This window comes from Coregonus lavaretus, assembly GCF_964263955.1.
Source record: "Coregonus lavaretus genome assembly, chromosome: 30".
Taxonomy (NCBI): domain Eukaryota; kingdom Metazoa; phylum Chordata; class Actinopteri; order Salmoniformes; family Salmonidae; genus Coregonus; species Coregonus lavaretus.
In genome coordinates this window covers 37,685,425-37,702,808 of record NC_140017.1, presented here as the reverse complement: position 1 = coordinate 37,702,808, position 17,384 = coordinate 37,685,425, and the positions used below count along the sequence as shown (strand labels likewise).

Below are 17,384 nucleotides of genomic sequence, written 5' to 3'. Positions count from 1 at the left end.
TAGTTCCAGTGAAGGGAAATCTTAACGCTACAGCATACAATGACATTCTAGACGATTCTGTGCTTCCAACTTTGTGGCAACAGTTTGGGGAAGGCCCTTCCCTGTCTCAGCATGACAATGCCCCCGTGCACAAAGCGAGGTCCATACAGAAATGGTTTGTCGAGATCAGTGTGGAAGAACTTGACTGACCTGCACAGAGCCCTGACATCAACTCCATCGAACACCTTTGGGATGAATTGGAACGCAGACTGTGAGCCAGGCCTAATCGCCCAAGATCAGTGCCGTCCTCACTAATGCTCTTGTGGCTGAATGGAAGCGAGTCCCCGAAGCAATTTTCCAACATCTAGTGGAAAACCTTCCCAGAAGAGTGTTATAGCAGCAAAGGTGGGACATTTTACATTTACATTTTAGTCATTTAGCAGACGCTCTTATCCAGAGCGACTTACAGTTAGTGAGTGCATACATTATATATACATCTTTTTTTTTTCATACGGGCCCCCCCCCCCGTGGGAATCGAACCCACAACCCTGGCGTTGCAAGCGCCATGCTCTACCAACTGAGCTACACGGGGCCTGGGACATTTACATTTACATTTTAGTCATTTAGCAGACGCTCTTATCCAGAGCGACTTACAGTTAGTGAGTGCATACATTATATATATATATTTTTTTCATACTGCCCCCCCCCCCCCGTGGGAATCGAACCCACAACCCTGGCGTTGCAAACGCCATGCTCTACCAACATCCCCTGCCGGCCATTCCCTCCCCTACCCTGGACGACGCTGGTCCAATTGTGCGCCGCCCCATGGGTCTCCCGGTCGCGGCCGGCTACGACAGAGCCTGGATTCGAACCAGGATCTCTAGTGGCACAGCTAGCACTGCGATGCAGTGCTTTAGACCACTGCGCCACTCGGGAGACCAACTCCGTATTAATGCCCATGATTTTGGAATGAGATGTTGGACGAGCAGATTTCAACATAGTTTTGGTCATGTAGTGTATAACCTGATTGCCTGGTCACTTTTACCCCTATCTACATGCATAGCCGCGGGAAGTAGTTTGGGGGTCCAAAAAAAAAATAAAGTTGTGATTTTTCAGGGTGTGCTGCAGAACCCTCTGCATCCCTACTTCCCGTGGCTATTCCTCCATATTAGCTCAATTACCTCGACTTACCCGGACCCCTGCACATTGACTCGGTACACATTGACTCTTTGTAATATAGCCTGTTATTTTATTTTGCTACTATTATTTTTATTTGTAAATATTTTTTCTTTTTAACTCTGCATTGTTTGGAAAGGGCTCGTAAGTTAGCATTTCACGGTAAAGTCTACACCGGTTGTATTCGGCGCGTGTGACCAATGAAATGTGATTTGATAGGGATGATATGGCGCTCACTGACCATACTAAAACATGTTTTTACATTTTTAGTCATTTAGCAGACGCTCTTATCCAGAGCGACTTACAGTTAGTGAATACATTTTTTGTTTTATACTGGCCCCCCGTGGGAATCGAACCCACAACCCTGGCGTTGCAAACGCCATGCTCTATCAACTGATCTACATCCCTGAGAACCTAAAGTGTATTATTCTGTCTGCGTAGCCTTGTTGTTGTCAGAACAGTGGTGTTATAAATCTTGACTCCCCCTTCGTAAAGCCTACATACAGTAAAGGTGTTATAATGATGACATAACAGAAACGGTAAACAACAGCTGATGACAATGCTAGCCAATTAGCCTACTTAAACAGATTAGTGACTGGGAAAGGTAAAGGGGGATACCTCGTCAGTTGTACAACTGAATGCATTCAACTGAAATGTGTCTTCCGCATTTAACCCAACCCCTCTGAATCAGAGAGGTGCGGAGAGCTGCCTTAATCGACATCCATGTCTTTGGCGCCCGGGGAACAGTGGGTTAACTGCCTTGCACAGGGGCAGAACGAGCTCGGGGATTCGATCCAGCAACCTTTCGGTTACTGGCCCAACACTCCTGTGTTTAAGTCTGGTGCGGTAAGCCCACGGCAGCTTATTCCATCTCTTATTCCATCATGGCAGTGTGATGTAGGCCACACCATGGGGTGCCATGTCACATGTAAACTAAATTATTAAATCGATTTCTGTTATAGTATATAGATATTATAGATTATATTAGATTATAAATTGTTATATATTTTTATTTCTAGTTAGTCAAGTCTGTAGTTTTGAGGCGATTTATGTGACTGAACCTCCGCTAATGTCGAAAGGGCATAAATCAGACACGTAGCTCTGTGGTAGCAGACGGGTAGCTCTGTGGTAGCAGACAGGTAGCTCTGTGGTAGCAGGCAGGTAGCTCTGTGGTAGCAGACGGGTAGCTCTGTGGTAGCAGACGGGTAGCTCTGTGGTAGCAGACGGGTAGCTCTGTGGTAGCAGACGGGTAGCTCTGTGGTAGCAGACGGGTAGCTCTGTGGTAGCAGACGGGTAGCTCTGTGGTAGCAGACGGGTAGCTCTGTGGTAGCAGACGGGTAGCTCTGTGGTAGCAGACGGGTAGCTCTGTGGTAGCAGACGGGTAGCTCTGTGGTAGCAGGCGGGTAGCTCTGTGGTAGCAGGCGGGTAGCTCTGTGGTAGCAGACGGGTAGCTCTGTGGTAAGCAGACAGGTAGCTCTGTGGTAGCAGGCAGGTAGCTCTGTGGTAGCAGGCAGGTAGCTCTGTGGTAGCAGGCAGGTAGCTCTGTGGTAGCAGACAGGTAGCTCTGTGGTAGCAGGCAGGTAGCTCTGTGGTAGCAGACAGGTAGCTCTGTGGTAGCAGGCAGGTAGCTCTGTGGTAGCAGGCAGGTAGCTCTGTGGTAGCAGGCAGGTCGCTCTGTGGTAATCAGATTGGGGACGCGCTGCACAGAGGCACTATGAGACTATTAGAGTGCTGATCTAATCGGACCGGTGTTATCAGATATCTGGCCAGAGGAGTTAGTTTGGCTCCGGTCAATAATACCAGCTGACCAGGCATAGAAATAATACCACATATAATATAATATGCCATTTACCAGACGCTTTTATCCAAAGCGACTTAGTCATGCTGCATACATTTTACGTATTGGTGGCCTCAGCGGGAATCGAACCCACAATCGTTGGTGTTGCAAGGCGCCATAGAATGACTAGACCAGCCACACTGAAAAAAGAGCGAGGCTGTGTTGCTGGGAGAAGGGGCTGTTCACGGCTTTGATTCCCACTTTCCCTTTCATTTTGCTTTCAAAGTATTGGCAAAGTATTACCAATCGATCACATATTAAGATTGGTGTTTTTGGCTTTACTTTTAAAACCAATCAGTTCCGTTTGTTTTTATTAGTTGTTTATTAACTGAACTAATATAGACTTTTGTTTCCTTTTTGATTGAAAGCATTTTAATTTAATGAATCAGTCTGTATTAATTAAACAACCTCATCTAAAACACCCTTTCTTGCTGCTTCCTTACAACTAATCCTCCATGAGCTAAAATATTATTTATCTCTCTGTGTTGATTTAACTCATTTTCTAAAAGTAAATGTGAGTCTGTGTGTGAGTCTGTGTGAGAGAGTATTTTACAGTATTACAGGACTTTTCAGTAATTCTAATGAGTTTGGGAGCTCATAGTCCACTAAAGGCTGGAGTGTTCTCCCCCTTCCTCCCCTGTCTCCTCCTCCTTGCCTCTTCATCCTCCCTCTCCCTCCCCCCTCTCTCCCCCTCCAGGTAACGTGCCCTCCCCCAACGCTCCTCTGAAGCGGGTCCTGGCCTATACAGGCTGTTTCAGCCGCGTGGGCACCATCAAGGACATCCACCTGTACCTGTCTCAGAGGCTCCGCATCAAAGACCAGGACATGAGGCTGTGGCTCTACCACAGCGAGGTGTGTGTGTGTGTATTCTTGAGCAACTATCGCATGTTGACCACTACAAAATAAGTGATATTACGGTGACACTATTAAATATAAACTCCTCATCCAAACCTCCCCCCAGAACTATCTGACCCTGTTCCCCCCCCCCCCCAGAACTATCTGACCCTGTTCTCCCCCCCACCCCCAGAACTATCTGACCCTGTTCCCCCCCCCCCAGAACTATCTGACCCTGTTCTCCTCCCCCCCAGAACAATCTGACCCTGTTCTCCTCCCCCCAGAACTATCTGACCCTGTTCTCCTCCCCCCCAGAACTATCTGACCCTGTTCTCCTCCCCCCCAGAACTATCTGACCCTGTTCTCCTCCCCCCCCCAGAACTATCTGACCCTGTTCTCCTCCCCCCCAGAACTATCTGACCCTGTTCTCTCCCCCCCAGAACTATCTGACCCTGTTCTCTCCCCCCCAGAACTATCTGACCCTGTTCTCTCCCCCCCAGAACTATCTGACCCTGTTCTCTCCCCCCCAGAACTATCTGACCCTGTTCTCTCCCCCCCAGAACAATCTGACCCTGTTCTCCTCCCCCCCCAGAACTATCTGACCCTGTTCTCCTCCCCCCCCCCAGAACTATCTGACCCTGTTCTCCTCCCCCCCAGAACTATCTGACCCTGTTCTCCTCCCCCCCAGAACTATCTGACCCTGTTCTCCTCCCCCCCCCCAGAACTATCTGACCCTGTTCTCCTCCCCCCCCCAGAACTATCTGACCCTGTTCTCCTCCCCCCCAGAACTATCTGACCCTGTTCTCTCCCCCCCAGAACTATCTGACCCTGTTCTCTCCCCCCCAGAACTATCTGACCCTGTTCTCTCCCCCCCAGAACTATCTGACCCTGTTCTCTCCCCCCCAGAACAATCTGACCCTGTTCTCCTCCCCCCCCAGAACTATCTGACCCTGTTCTCCTCCCCCCCCCAGAACTATCTGACCCTGTTCTCCTCCCCCCCCCCCAGAACTATCTGACCCTGTTCTCTCCCCCCCAGAACTATCTGACCCTGTTCTCTCCCCCCCAGAACAATCTGACCCTGTTCTCCTCCCCCCCCAGAACTATCTGACCCTGTTCTCCTCCCCCCCCCCAGAACTATCTGACCCTGTTCTCCTCCCCCCCAGAACTATCTGACCCTGTTCTCCTCCCCCCCAGAACTATCTGACCCTGTTCTCCTCCCCCCCAGAACTATCTGACCCTGTTCTCCTCCCCCCCCCCAGAACTATCTGACCCTGTTCTCCTCCCCCCCCCCAGAACTATCTGACCCTGTTATCTCCCCCCCAGAACTATCTGACCCTGTTCTCTCCCCCCCAGAACTATCTGACCCTGTTGGATGATGAGGACCACACTCTGGAGGGTCTGAAGATCCAGGACAAGCAGCACTTAGTTATCGAGGGTACGTTCAAAAAGACGCTTAGTTATCGAGGGTACGTTCAAAAAGACGGTTAGTTATCGAGGGTACGTTCAGGAAGACGCTTAGTTATCGAGGGTACGTTCAAAAATACACTTAGTTATCGAGGGTACGTTCAAAAATATGCTTAGTTATCGAGGGTACGTTCAAAAAGACACTTAGTTATCGAGGGGACGGTCAAAAAGACAGTTATCGAGGGTACGCTCAAAAATACACTTAGTTATCGAGGGTACGTTCAAAAAGACACTTAGTTATCGAGGGGACGGTCAAAAAGACGGTTAGTTATCGAGGGTACGTTCAGGAAGACGCTTAGTTATCGAGGGTACGCTCAAAAATACACTTAGTTATCGAGGGTACGTTCAAAAAGATGCTTAGTTATCGAGGGTACGTTCAAAAAGACACTTAGTTATCGAGGGTACGCTCAAAAATACACTTAGTTATCGAGGGTACGTTCAAAAAGATGCTTAGTTATCGAGGGTACGTTCAAAAAGATGCTTAGTTATCGAGGGTACGTTCAAAAAGATGCTTAGTTATCGAGGGTACGTTCAAAAAGACACTTAGTTATCGAGGGTACGTTCAAAAATACACTTAGTTATCGAGGGTACGCTCAAAAAGACACTTATCGAGGGTACGGTCAAAAAGACACTGAGTTGTCGAGGGTACGGTCAAAAAGACACTTAGTTATCGAGGGGACGTTCAAAAAGACACTTAGTTATCGAGGGGACGGTCAAAAAGACGCTTAGTTATCGAGGGTACGTTCAAAAAGACACTCATCGAGGGTACGTTCAAAAAGACACTTATCGAGGGTACGTTCAAAAAGACACTTATCGAGGGAACGTTCAAAAAGACACTTAGTTGTCGAGGGTACGTTCAAAAAGACATTTAGTTGTCGAGGGTACGTTCAAAAAGACACTTAGTTGTCGAGGGTACGTTCAAAAAGACACTTAGTTGTCGAAGGTACGTTCAAAAAGACACTTAGTTGTCGAGGGTACGTTCAAAAAGACACTTAGTTGTCGAGGGTACGTTCAAAAAGACACTTAGTTGTCGAGGGTACGTTCAAAAAGGCACTTAGTTGTCGAGGGGACGTTCAAAAAGACACTCAGTTGTCGAGGGGACGTTCAAAAAGACACTCAGTTATCGAGGGGACGTTCAAAAAGACACTCAGTTGTCGAGGGGACGTTCAAAAAGACACTCAGTTGTCGAGGGTACGTTCAAAAAGACACTCAGTTGTCGAGGGTACGTTCAAAAAGACACTCAGTTGTCGAGGGTACGTTCAAAAAGACACCTAGTTATCGAGGGTACGGTCAAAAAGACCGTTATCGAGGGTACGGTCAAAAAGACACTTATCGAGGGTACATTCAAAAAGACACTTAGTTGTCGAGGGTACGTTCAAAAAGACACGTAGTTATCGATAGTACGTTCAAAAAGACACTTAGTTGTCGAGGGTACGTTCAAAAAGATGCTTAGTTATCGAGGGTACGTTCAAAAAGACACTCATCGAGGGTACGTTCAAAAAGACACTTATCGAGGGGACGTTCAAAAAGACACTTAGTTGTCGAGGGGACGTTCAAAAAGACACTTAGTTGTCGAGGGGACGTTCAAAAAGACACTCAGTTGTCGAGGGGACGTTCAAAAAGACACTTAGTTATCGAGGGGACGTTCAAAAAGACACTTAGTTATCGAGGGGACGTTCAAAAAGACACTTAGTTGTCGAGGGTACGTTCAAAAAGACATTTAGTTGTCGAGGGTACGTTCAAAAAGACACTTAGTTGTCGAGGGTACGTTCAAAAAGACACTTAGTTGTCGAGGGTACGTTCAAAAAGACACTTAGTTGTCGAGGGTACGTTCAAAAAGACACTTAGTTGTCGAGGGTACGTTCAAAAAGACACTTAGTTGTCGAGGGGACGTTCAAAAAGACACTCAGTTGTCGAGGGGACGTTCAAAAAGACACTCAGTTATCGAGGGGACGTTCAAAAAGACACTCAGTTGTCGAGGGGACGTTCAAAAATACTTTTCAGCACTAGAATTAAAAATGTTATCTGACTGCTTAGTGTGTTGAAATGTAAAAAAATAAAAACTGACTGCAAAGAGAAGCTAAAAGTAGCAGGTCTTTGTACTGTAAGTCATTGATCTGTAAAACGGTCCTCTTGTGTTTTTAGTTCGGAACAAAGACATGAGCTGGCCAGAAGAGATGTCCTTCATCGCTAACAGCAGTAAAATGGACCAACATAAAGGTACCGCAGGACGGTGTCACTGAGATCATCACACTTTACATTCACAAGCACCTTCTACCAGTACGTTGGTACATACATTTACAATGCAGTTATCAGTAACAGCTTTCACTTTCAATATTCAGGATGATAGATTTACATCTCTACCCTCCCTCCCCTTCTCCCCGAAAACCTTTCAAACATATGTGTAATACTGTAAATATGTAGTGTAATAGTGTTACATGTCTATCCTCCCCCCCAGTTCCTACGGAGAAGGGTGCCACGGGCCTCAGTAACCTAGGCAACACGTGCTTTATGAACTCTAGTATCCAGTGTGTGAGCAACACCACGCCCCTCACTGATTACTTCATCTCAGGGAGACACCTTTATGAACTCAACAGGTAGCTGGTGTGTGTGTGTGTGTGTGTGTGTGTATTCATGCGTGTGTTGTGAAAAGGTGAACAGCTTGTTGGATAGCATTACTGATTTATGTTGTGTGTCCAGAACCAACCCCATCGGGATGCGAGGTCACATGGCTAAATGCTATGGAGACCTGCTGATGGAGCTGTGGAGTGGAACTCAGAAGAACGTTGCTCCTCTCAAACTCAGGGTGGGTTTATAAATGTTTCACTGGACCATAAGATGGCATGGATCGTTACAACAACAGTGGATGTGATATCCTTACTCCCTGTAGTGGACAATGGCTTGGTACTATGGCCCTTTAATAACTCCATATGTGATATGAATTAATTGACTGATATGTGGTTGTCTCATTCAGTGTTTTCTGTAAGTGCCGGCTATCCACTAAACAGCCAATTACAGACTTGTCAGCCGGCTACTTTTTCCACTTTATTAATTAACTAGGCTTCTTTTCATTTAAAAGTTTCAATTCGCCTGTCAGGAATGCCTTCATAGCTTTCTCCCGCTAGAATGAACAATATGCATATTCTAGTGATCTATTGATAGGACAGGCGCCTGTCAGTCACAAAACGAGCGATGACAGGGAAGCTGCTGGTTTGTCAGTCTGCTGTCTGTCCCGCCTCTCGGTACCTGTTATGTTTTTTGTGCGCTCTGGTTGGCAGCAGTCAGATGTATTTTTACGGAGGAAGGAGAGCATGATGCTTCTTTATCATGTCCTGTGAGTGAATTAGCACGTCCCATTTAATGTAAGCGGTAACGATGAGTCAATCCTCTTACCCTAACTATTGTTTTCTGACACATTCATTTATTTTATATAACCAGCCACGGAGTCGTGGTGTATAGTAGACTATTTACTGTGTGTTTTATTGACAACCGAACAGCAAGCGTTGACTAGTTTATAAAAGGTGTCTAACTGCCTGAATAAAGTCAATCTCCTATACCCCTTTGCTATTCGTAAATCATACCATGGTATCTCATCAGGACAGTAAACCAAAGATCTTGTCTGTATTGTCCTAGGATTGGAAGCCCATGTGGCGACATGCCGGTGACTCGTCAGTGTAGCCCAGTGACGGCTCTCTGTTTGAACTGATCTTTTAGGTGAACGGAGCAAAAATCGCATCGGTCAGAGAGCCGTTCATTTGGCTCCCCAATCTGCATTACTGATAGGCTACTAATGCTTTTTCGGCAACTATCTGCAGATTTTATAAATGGTGAAAACGTTCGATGAAGATGGTGAATCCTCACTGCAGGAACAGCAGGTAGAGGAGCGCGATCCTCATTGTGGTCCGAAATATGATAAAATAATACTGATTTGAAGGTTCTAAAAGCTAATGTCATGATACTCATACGGTAGTATTAAAGACATTGATATAGGACTACTGATTGGATTAAAGACATTGATATAGGACTACTGGTATTATTAAAGACATTGATATAGGACTACTGATTTGATTAAAGTGTCGACAATGGAGTAGTCTGCTGCTGCTTTCTGTGATGCAAAGCCCATGTTAAGCACCTGCTTCATTCTTCAATCATACCTGTAGGTACATTTAGGGGTGCTGCACCCCCACTTTTATACAATCTGGCAGGGGGGTCTGGGGTCCTCCTCCCCCTGAACAATTTTGCATTTTCCTGTAATTCTATATTGTTTTCTCAACAGGGAATCCCATGTTTACTTGACAGAACACAACCGTTTTGCTTAGGTTTTGATTGATTGACAGGCCAAACTGTTAAAGGGTTTCCTTACTGTAAGTGCCCACAGCAGCAGAGCCAATAAAAAAAACATCATTTGAAGAACAAACATCATTGTGGCAATTCATATCTTGCAGTAAAACTGTAAATATGACTTTAATCTCCAGAGAAGACAGGTTAAATGTTAAAAAGGTTGAATGTTCTCTTACTTAGATCATATAGTCCTGATCGTATAGTCCTAGACCTAGACGACATCCAGAACAACTAACAACACACTGAATTCAGACATTTTCAGTCATTTTAATTGTAAAGTCATGTCTTCCTACTCTATATACCATAACATATTTGACCAATCTGGGAGGTAAAGTCGTTAAAATATTCAATCATTTGGCTGTGTATTTCAGATGGAATCAAGACATTAGAATGTACCAGAGGCCACCAAAATAGAGCTAATTCTGCAAAAATAATGATAAATGGGAGGTCCCTTAGCTGGCTACTCCATGTACTAAAGACACTGCTCATCCTCCTGTAGTGGACGGTAGTAAAGTAGAAAGTAGATGTCCGTGAAACTGTCACCTTAATAACTTGGGGTTTCCATTCTCCCCCCTGTAGTGGACGATGGCTTATACTATGGTCTTAATTTCTCCGTATGGCTGCGTTTACACAGGCAGCCCAATTCTGATATTTTTTTTCACTCATTTTGTCTTTTGACCTATCTGATCAGCTCTGAAAAAGATCTGATGTGAAAAGATCTGATGTGAATTGTCAAAATATCAGAATTGGTCTACTTGTCTTGACTAATATTTGGTTCTCACTACCGCCCCCTGTAGTGGACTATAGCGAAGTACGCCCCGCGGTTCAACGGCTTCCAGCAGCAGGACAGTCAGGAGCTCCTGGCGTTCCTATTGGACGGGCTCCATGAGGACCTGAACAGGGTGCATGAGAAACCCTATGTAGAGCTGAAGGACAGCAACGGACGACCCGACTGGGAGGTCGCGTCAGAGGTCAGAGTTAAATCAATAAGCCAATCAAACACACGTGCACACACACATACACACACACACACGCACACACACACACACACACACACACACACACACACACACAGGCATAAACACTCAAATACACACACACATCTACACACACAGCCAATCAACCAACACGTACAACCAACCAATCAATCTTTATTTTCCCTGAGAGAGTTCCCCAAAAAATGTTTTGGGGGAAATTGATCAGAGGGCCCCCAGTTGCCAATTCCTGATCTTAGGTGACTTGGAGACCAGGGGAGAGGAGAGAGGACAGTCCATCTTATGTGACTTAGAGACCAGGGGAGAGGAGAGAGGACAGTCCATCTTAGGTGACTTAGAGACCAGGGGAGAGGAGAGAGGACAGTCCATCTTAGGTGACTTAGAGACCAGGGGAGAGGAGAGAGGACAGTCCATCTTAGGTCACTAGAGACCAGGGGAGAGGAGAGAGGACAGTCCATCTTAGGTCACTAGAGACCAGGGGAGAGGAGAGAGGACAGTCCATCTTAGGTGACTTAGAGACCAGGGGAGAGGAGAGAGGACAGTCCATCTTAGGTCACTAGAGACCAGGAGAGAGGACAGTCCATCTTAGGTGACTTAGAGACCAGGGGAGAGGAGAGAGGACAGTCCAGCTTAGGTGACTTAGAGACCAGGGGAGAGGAGAGAGGACAGTCCATCTTAGGTGACTTAGAGACCAGGGGAGAGGAGAGAGGACAGTCCATCTTCGGTGACTTAGAGACCAGGGGAGAGGAGAGAGGACAGTCCAGCTTAGGTGACTTAGAGACCAGGGGAGAGGAGAGAGGACAGTCCAGCTTAGGTCACTAGAGACCAGGGGAGAGGAGAGAGTCAATAAAAGTTGATCCATCCACTAAGCACTTCTTAAGGAGTGGATAACCTGTAGTGGGTGTGTATTGGTGTACAGGTAATGGGCATAATGAGGATAAAAGTGAGCGTGTGTGTGTGTGATCCTAGGAGGGATTAGCAGGATTCGTGCTGTGTGTGTTTTTCGTCCCTCTATGTTTCTGTGTGTTTTACGTCCCTCTGTGTTTCTGTGTGTTTTACGTCCCTCTATGTTTCTGTGTGTTTTACGTCCCTCTATGTTTCTGTGTGTTTTACGTCCCTCTGTGTTTCTGTGTGTTTTACGTCCCTCTATGTTTCTGTGTGTTTTTCGTCCCTCTGTGTTTCTGTGTGTTTTACGTCCCTCTATGTTTCTGTGTGTTTTACGTCCCTCTATGTTTCTGTGTGTTTTACGTCCCTCTGTGTTTCTGTGTGTTTTACGTCCCTCTATGTTTCTGTGTGTTTTACGTCCCTCTGTGTTTCTGTGTGTTTTACGTCCCTCTGTGTTTCTGTGTGTTTTACGTCCCTCTATGTTTCTGTGTGTTTTACGTCCTTCTGTGTTTCTGTGTGTTTTACGTCCCTCTATGTTTCTGTGTGTTTTACATCCCTCTATGTTTCTGTGTGTTTTACGTCCCTCTATGTTTCTGTGTGTTTTACGTCCCTCTGTGTTTCTGTGTGTTTTACGTCCCTCTGTGTTTCTGTGTGTTTTACATCCCTCTGTGTTTCTGTGTGTTTTACGTCCCTCTATGTTTCTGTGTGTTTTACGTCCCTCTATGTTTCTGTGTGTTTTACGTCCCTCTATGTTTCTGTGTGTTTTTCGTCCCTCTGTGTTTCTGTGTGTTTTACGTCCCTCTATGTTTCTGTGTGTTTTACGTCCCTCTATGTTTCTGTGTGTTTTACGTCCCTCTGTGTTTCTGTGTGTTTTACGTCCCTCTATGTTTCTGTGTGTTTTACGTCCCTCTGTGTTTCTGTGTGTTTTACGTCCCTCTGTGTTTCTGTGTGTTTTACGTCCCTCTATGTTTCTGTGTGTTTTACGTCCTTCTGTGTTTCTGTGTGTTTTACGTCCCTCTATGTTTCTGTGTGTTTTACATCCCTCTATGTTTCTGTGTGTTTTACGTCCCTCTATGTTTCTGTGTGTTTTACGTCCCTCTGTGTTTCTGTGTGTTTTACGTCCCTCTGTGTTTCTGTGTGTTTTACATCCCTCTGTGTTTCTGTGTGTTTTACGTCCCTCTATGTTTCTGTGTGTTTTACGTCCCTCTATGTTTCTGTGTGTTTTACGTCCCTCTATGTTTCTGTGTGTTTTACGTCCCTCTGTGTTTCTGTGTGTTTTACGTCCCTCTATGTTTCTGTGTGTTTTACGTCCCTCTATGTTTCTGTGTGTTTTACGTCCCTCTGTGTTTCTGTGTGTTTTACGTCCCTCTGTGTTTCTGTGTGTTTTACGTCCCTCTGTGTTTCTGTGTGTTTTACGTCCCTCTGTGTTTCTGTGTGTTTTACGTCCCTCTGTGTTTCTGTGTGTTTTACGTCCCTCTATGTTTCACGTCCCTCTGTGTTTCTGTGTGTTTTACGTCCCTCTATGTTTCTGTGTGTTTTACGTCCCTCTGTGTTTCTGTGTGTTTTACGTCCCTCTGTGTTTCTGTGTGTTTTACGTCCCTCTGTGTTTCTGTGTGTTTTACGTCCCTCTGTGTTTCTGTGTGTTTTACGTCCCTCTATGTTTCTGTGTGTTTTACGTCCCTCTGTTTCTGTGTGTTTTACGTCCCTCTATGTTTCTGTGTGTTTTACGTCCCTCTATGTTTCTGTGTGTTTTACGTCCCTCTATGTTTCTGTGTGTTTTACGTCCCTCTATGTTTCTGTGTGTTTTTCGTCCCTCTGTGTTTCTGTGTGTTTTACGTCCCTCTGTTTCTGTGTGTTTTACGTCCCTCTATGTTTCTGTGTGTTTTACGTCCCTCTGTGTTTCTGTGTGTTTTACGTCCCTCTATGTTTCTGTGTGTTTTACGTCCCTCTGTGTTTCTGTGTGTTTTACGTCCCTCTGTGTTTCTGTGTGTTTTACGTCCCTCTATGTTTCTGTGTGTTTTACGTCCTTCTGTGTTTCTGTGTGTTTTACGTCCCTCTATGTTTCTGTGTGTTTTACATCCCTCTATGTTTCTGTGTGTTTTACGTCCCTCTATGTTTCTGTGTGTTTTACGTCCCTCTGTGTTTCTGTGTGTTTTACGTCCCTCTGTGTTTCTGTGTGTTTTACATCCCTCTGTGTTTCTGTGTGTTTTACGTCCCTCTATGTTTCTGTGTGTTTTACGTCCCTCTATGTTTCTGTGTGTTTTACGTCCCTCTATGTTTCTGTGTGTTTTACGTCCCTCTGTGTTTCTGTGTGTTTTACGTCCCTCTATGTTTCTGTGTGTTTTACGTCCCTCTATGTTTCTGTGTGTTTTACGTCCCTCTGTGTTTCTGTGTGTTTTACGTCCCTCTGTGTTTCTGTGTGTTTTACGTCCCTCTGTGTTTCTGTGTGTTTTACGTCCCTCTGTGTTTCTGTGTGTTTTACGTCCCTCTGTGTTTCTGTGTGTTTTACGTCCCTCTATGTTTCACGTCCCTCTGTGTTTCTGTGTGTTTTACGTCCCTCTATGTTTCTGTGTGTTTTACGTCCCTCTGTGTTTCTGTGTGTTTTACGTCCCTCTGTGTTTCTGTGTGTTTTACGTCCCTCTGTGTTTCTGTGTGTTTTACGTCCCTCTGTGTTTCTGTGTGTTTTACGTCCCTCTATGTTTCTGTGTGTTTTACGTCCCTCTGTTTCTGTGTGTTTTACGTCCCTCTATGTTTCTGTGTGTTTTACGTCCCTCTATGTTTCTGTGTGTTTTACGTCCCTCTATGTTTCTGTGTGTTTTACGTCCCTCTATGTTTCTGTGTGTTTTACGTCCCTCTGTGTTTCTGTGTGTTTTACGTCCCTCTGTGTTTCTGTGTGTTTTACGTCCCTCTGTGTTTCTGTGTGTTTTACGTCCCTCTGTGTTTCTGTGTGTTTTACGTCCCTCTATGTTTCTGTGTGTTTTACGTCCTTCTGTGTTTCTGTGTGTTTTACGTCCCTCTATGTTTCTGTGTGTTTTACGTCCTTCTGTGTTTCTGTGTGTTTTACGTCCCTCTATGTTTCTGTGTGTTTTACGTCCCTCTATGTTTCTGTGTGTTTTACGTCCTTCTGTGTTTCTGTGTGTTTTACGTCCCTCTATGTTTCTGTGTGTTTTACATCCCTCTATGTTTCTGTGTGTTTTACGTCCCTCTATGTTTCTGTGTGTTTTACGTCCCTCTGTGTTTCTGTGTGTTTTACGTCCCTCTGTGTTTCTGTGTGTTTTACATCCCTCTGTGTTTCTGTGTGTTTTACGTCCCTCTATGTTTCTGTGTGTTTTACGTCCCTCTGTGTTTATGTGTGTTTTACGTCCCTCTATGTTTCTGTGTGTTTTACGTCCCTCTGTGTTTCTGTGTGTTTTACGTCCCTCTATGTTTCTGTGTGTTTTACGTCCCTCTGTGTTTCTGTGTGTTTTACGTCCCTCTATGTTTCTGTGTGTTTTACGTCCCTCTGTGTTTCTGTGTGTTTTACGTCCCTCTATGTTTCTGTGTGTTTTACGTCCCTCTGTGTTTCTGTGTGTTTTACGTCCCTCTATGTTTCTGTGTGTTTTACGTCCCTCTGTGTTTCTGTGTGTTTTACGTCCCTCTGTGTTTCTGTGTGTTTTACGTCCCTCTATGTTTCTGTGTGTTTTACGTCCCTCTGTGTTTCTGTGTGTTTTACGTCCCTCTGTGTTTCTGTGTGTTTTACGTCCCTCTGTGTTTCTGTGTGTTTTACGTCCCTCTATGTTTCTGTGTGTTTTACGTCCTTCTGTGTTTCTGTGTGTTTTACGTCCCTCTATGTTTCTGTGTGTTTTACGTCCCTCTATGTTTCTGTGTGTTTTACGTCCCTCTATGTTTCTGTGTGTTTTACGTCCCTCTGTGTTTCTGTGTGTTTTACATCCCTCTGTGTTTCTGTGTGTTTTACGTCCCTCTGTGTTTCTGTGTGTTTTACGTCCCTCTGTGTTTCTGTGTGTTTTACGTCCCTCTGTGTTTCTGTGTGTTTTACGTCCCTCTATGTTTCTGTGTGTTTTACGTCCCTCTATGTTTCTGTGTGTTTTACGTCCCTCTGTGTTTCTGTGTGTGTTCCTCATCAGGCATGGGAGAACCACTTGCGGAGGAACCGTTCCATCGTGGTGGATCTGTTCCACGGCCAGCTCAAGTCGCAGGTCAAGTGTAAGACGTGTGGCCACATCAGCGCCCGCTTCGACCCCTTCAACTTCCTGTCTTTACCCCTCCCCATGGACAGCTCCATGCACCTGGAGATCACTGGTGAGGACTGGGACTAAATGCCCTGATGAGGGGGGCAGGTTCCTGGAAAGGGGTGGGAGGGTTTGATCTCTGTGGACCAGATTGCCGGTTGGTGAGTTGGTTTTGGTCGTAATTGACCTGAACTGTTTGCCAGAGGAGAGTTTTTGTAATAACAGGTGGGAGGGATCAGCAATTATTTTTCCTGCACGCTTCCTTACCCTGGAATGGTGTGGGTCCTCAATAGAGGGGAGGCGGCAGCCAATGGCCATTCTCCCGAGACTTCAAAAGCAGCAAAGCATATCCTCATGGACAATAATGGTCAATGGAAATATACACATTTCTATTCACTTCCTGAATTGACTGCATCGTCTGTCTGTCTGTCTGTCTGTCTGTCTGTCTGTCAGTCATTATGCTGGATGGTTCTACCCCTGTACGATTCGGCCTGAGGCTCAACATGGATGACAAGTACACCGGTCTGAAGAAACAGCTGGGTGAACTGTGTAGGCTGAAGCCTGACCAGATACTACTGGCAGAGGTCCACACCTCCAACATCAAGGTACACACACTGATGCTAAAAATGTAAATGTAAATGATGCACACACTGATGCACACACACACACACACACACTGATGCACACACACTGATGCACACACACACACACACTGATGCACACACACTGATGCGCACAAACACACACACACAAGTGCAATACAGAGAGTAGTAATTAATTGTGTGTTCTTGTGTACGGTAGAACTTCCCTCAGGATAACCAGAAGGTGCGTCTGTCTGTGAATGGCTTCCTGTGTGCGTTTGAGATCCCTGTGCCAGGCTCCCCCACCTCCCTCAGCTCACCAACACAGACAGGTGAGAACCTCCTACACTTTCACCCATGCTGCTTCTAGAGGTTGGCAGAATGGAACATGGTGCTTCTAGAGGTTGGCAGAATGTAACATGGTGGTTCTAGAGGTTGGCAGAATGTAACATGGTGGTTCTAGAGGTTGGCAGAATGTAACATGGTGGTTCTAGAGGTTGGCAGAATGTAACATGGTGGTTCTAGAGGTTGGCAGAATGTAACATGGTGGTTCTAGAGGTTGGCAGAATGTAACATGGTGGTTCTAGAGGTTGGCAGAATGTAACATGGTGGTTCTAGAGGTTGGCAGAATGTAACATGGTGGTTCTAGAGGTTGGCAGAATGTAACATGGTGGTTCTAGAGGTTGGCAGAATGTAACATGGTGGTTCTAGAGGTTGGCAGAATGTAACATGGTGGTTCTAGAGGTTGGCAGAATGTAACATGGTGGTTCTAGAGGTTGGCAGAATGTAACATGGTGGTTCTAGAGGTTGGCATAATGTAACATGGTGGTTCTAGAGGTTGGCAGAATGTAACATGGTGGGAATCGTTGGACCCTGTTGTGGCTGAAGTGACCAGAGCTGCCACCTGCCTTACACACAGAAACACATTGAAAAAGGCATTCATTATAACTGGTAGAGAAGCTTTTTGACTGTACCTCTCCTTATGAACTTAACCCTACCATACTCCTCACAGTCACATGAAATTACCAACTCACTGTTTCCAGAAGGTTCTCTGACATGTCCA

At 45.6% G+C, this 17,384-nt stretch overlaps 1 protein-coding gene across 1 annotated transcript in view; it reads left to right on the top strand.

Annotated features, from left to right (window-relative positions):
• Nucleotides 1–17,384, top strand: part of LOC311106096 (ubiquitin carboxyl-terminal hydrolase 32-like) — a 108,842-nt gene that overhangs the window by 75,233 nt on the left and 16,225 nt on the right. The window contains exons 17-25 of the mRNA XM_084148404.1: nucleotides 3,690–3,844; nucleotides 5,180–5,261; nucleotides 7,436–7,510; nucleotides 7,749–7,887; nucleotides 7,991–8,096; nucleotides 10,429–10,602; nucleotides 15,636–15,810; nucleotides 16,194–16,345; nucleotides 16,542–16,653. Coding sequence (XP_084004530.1) covers nucleotides 3,690–3,844; nucleotides 5,180–5,261; nucleotides 7,436–7,510; nucleotides 7,749–7,887; nucleotides 7,991–8,096; nucleotides 10,429–10,602; nucleotides 15,636–15,810; nucleotides 16,194–16,345; nucleotides 16,542–16,653 — 1,170 coding nt within the window. The remainder of the gene's footprint in view (nucleotides 1–3,689; nucleotides 3,845–5,179; nucleotides 5,262–7,435; nucleotides 7,511–7,748; nucleotides 7,888–7,990; nucleotides 8,097–10,428; nucleotides 10,603–15,635; nucleotides 15,811–16,193; nucleotides 16,346–16,541; nucleotides 16,654–17,384) is intronic.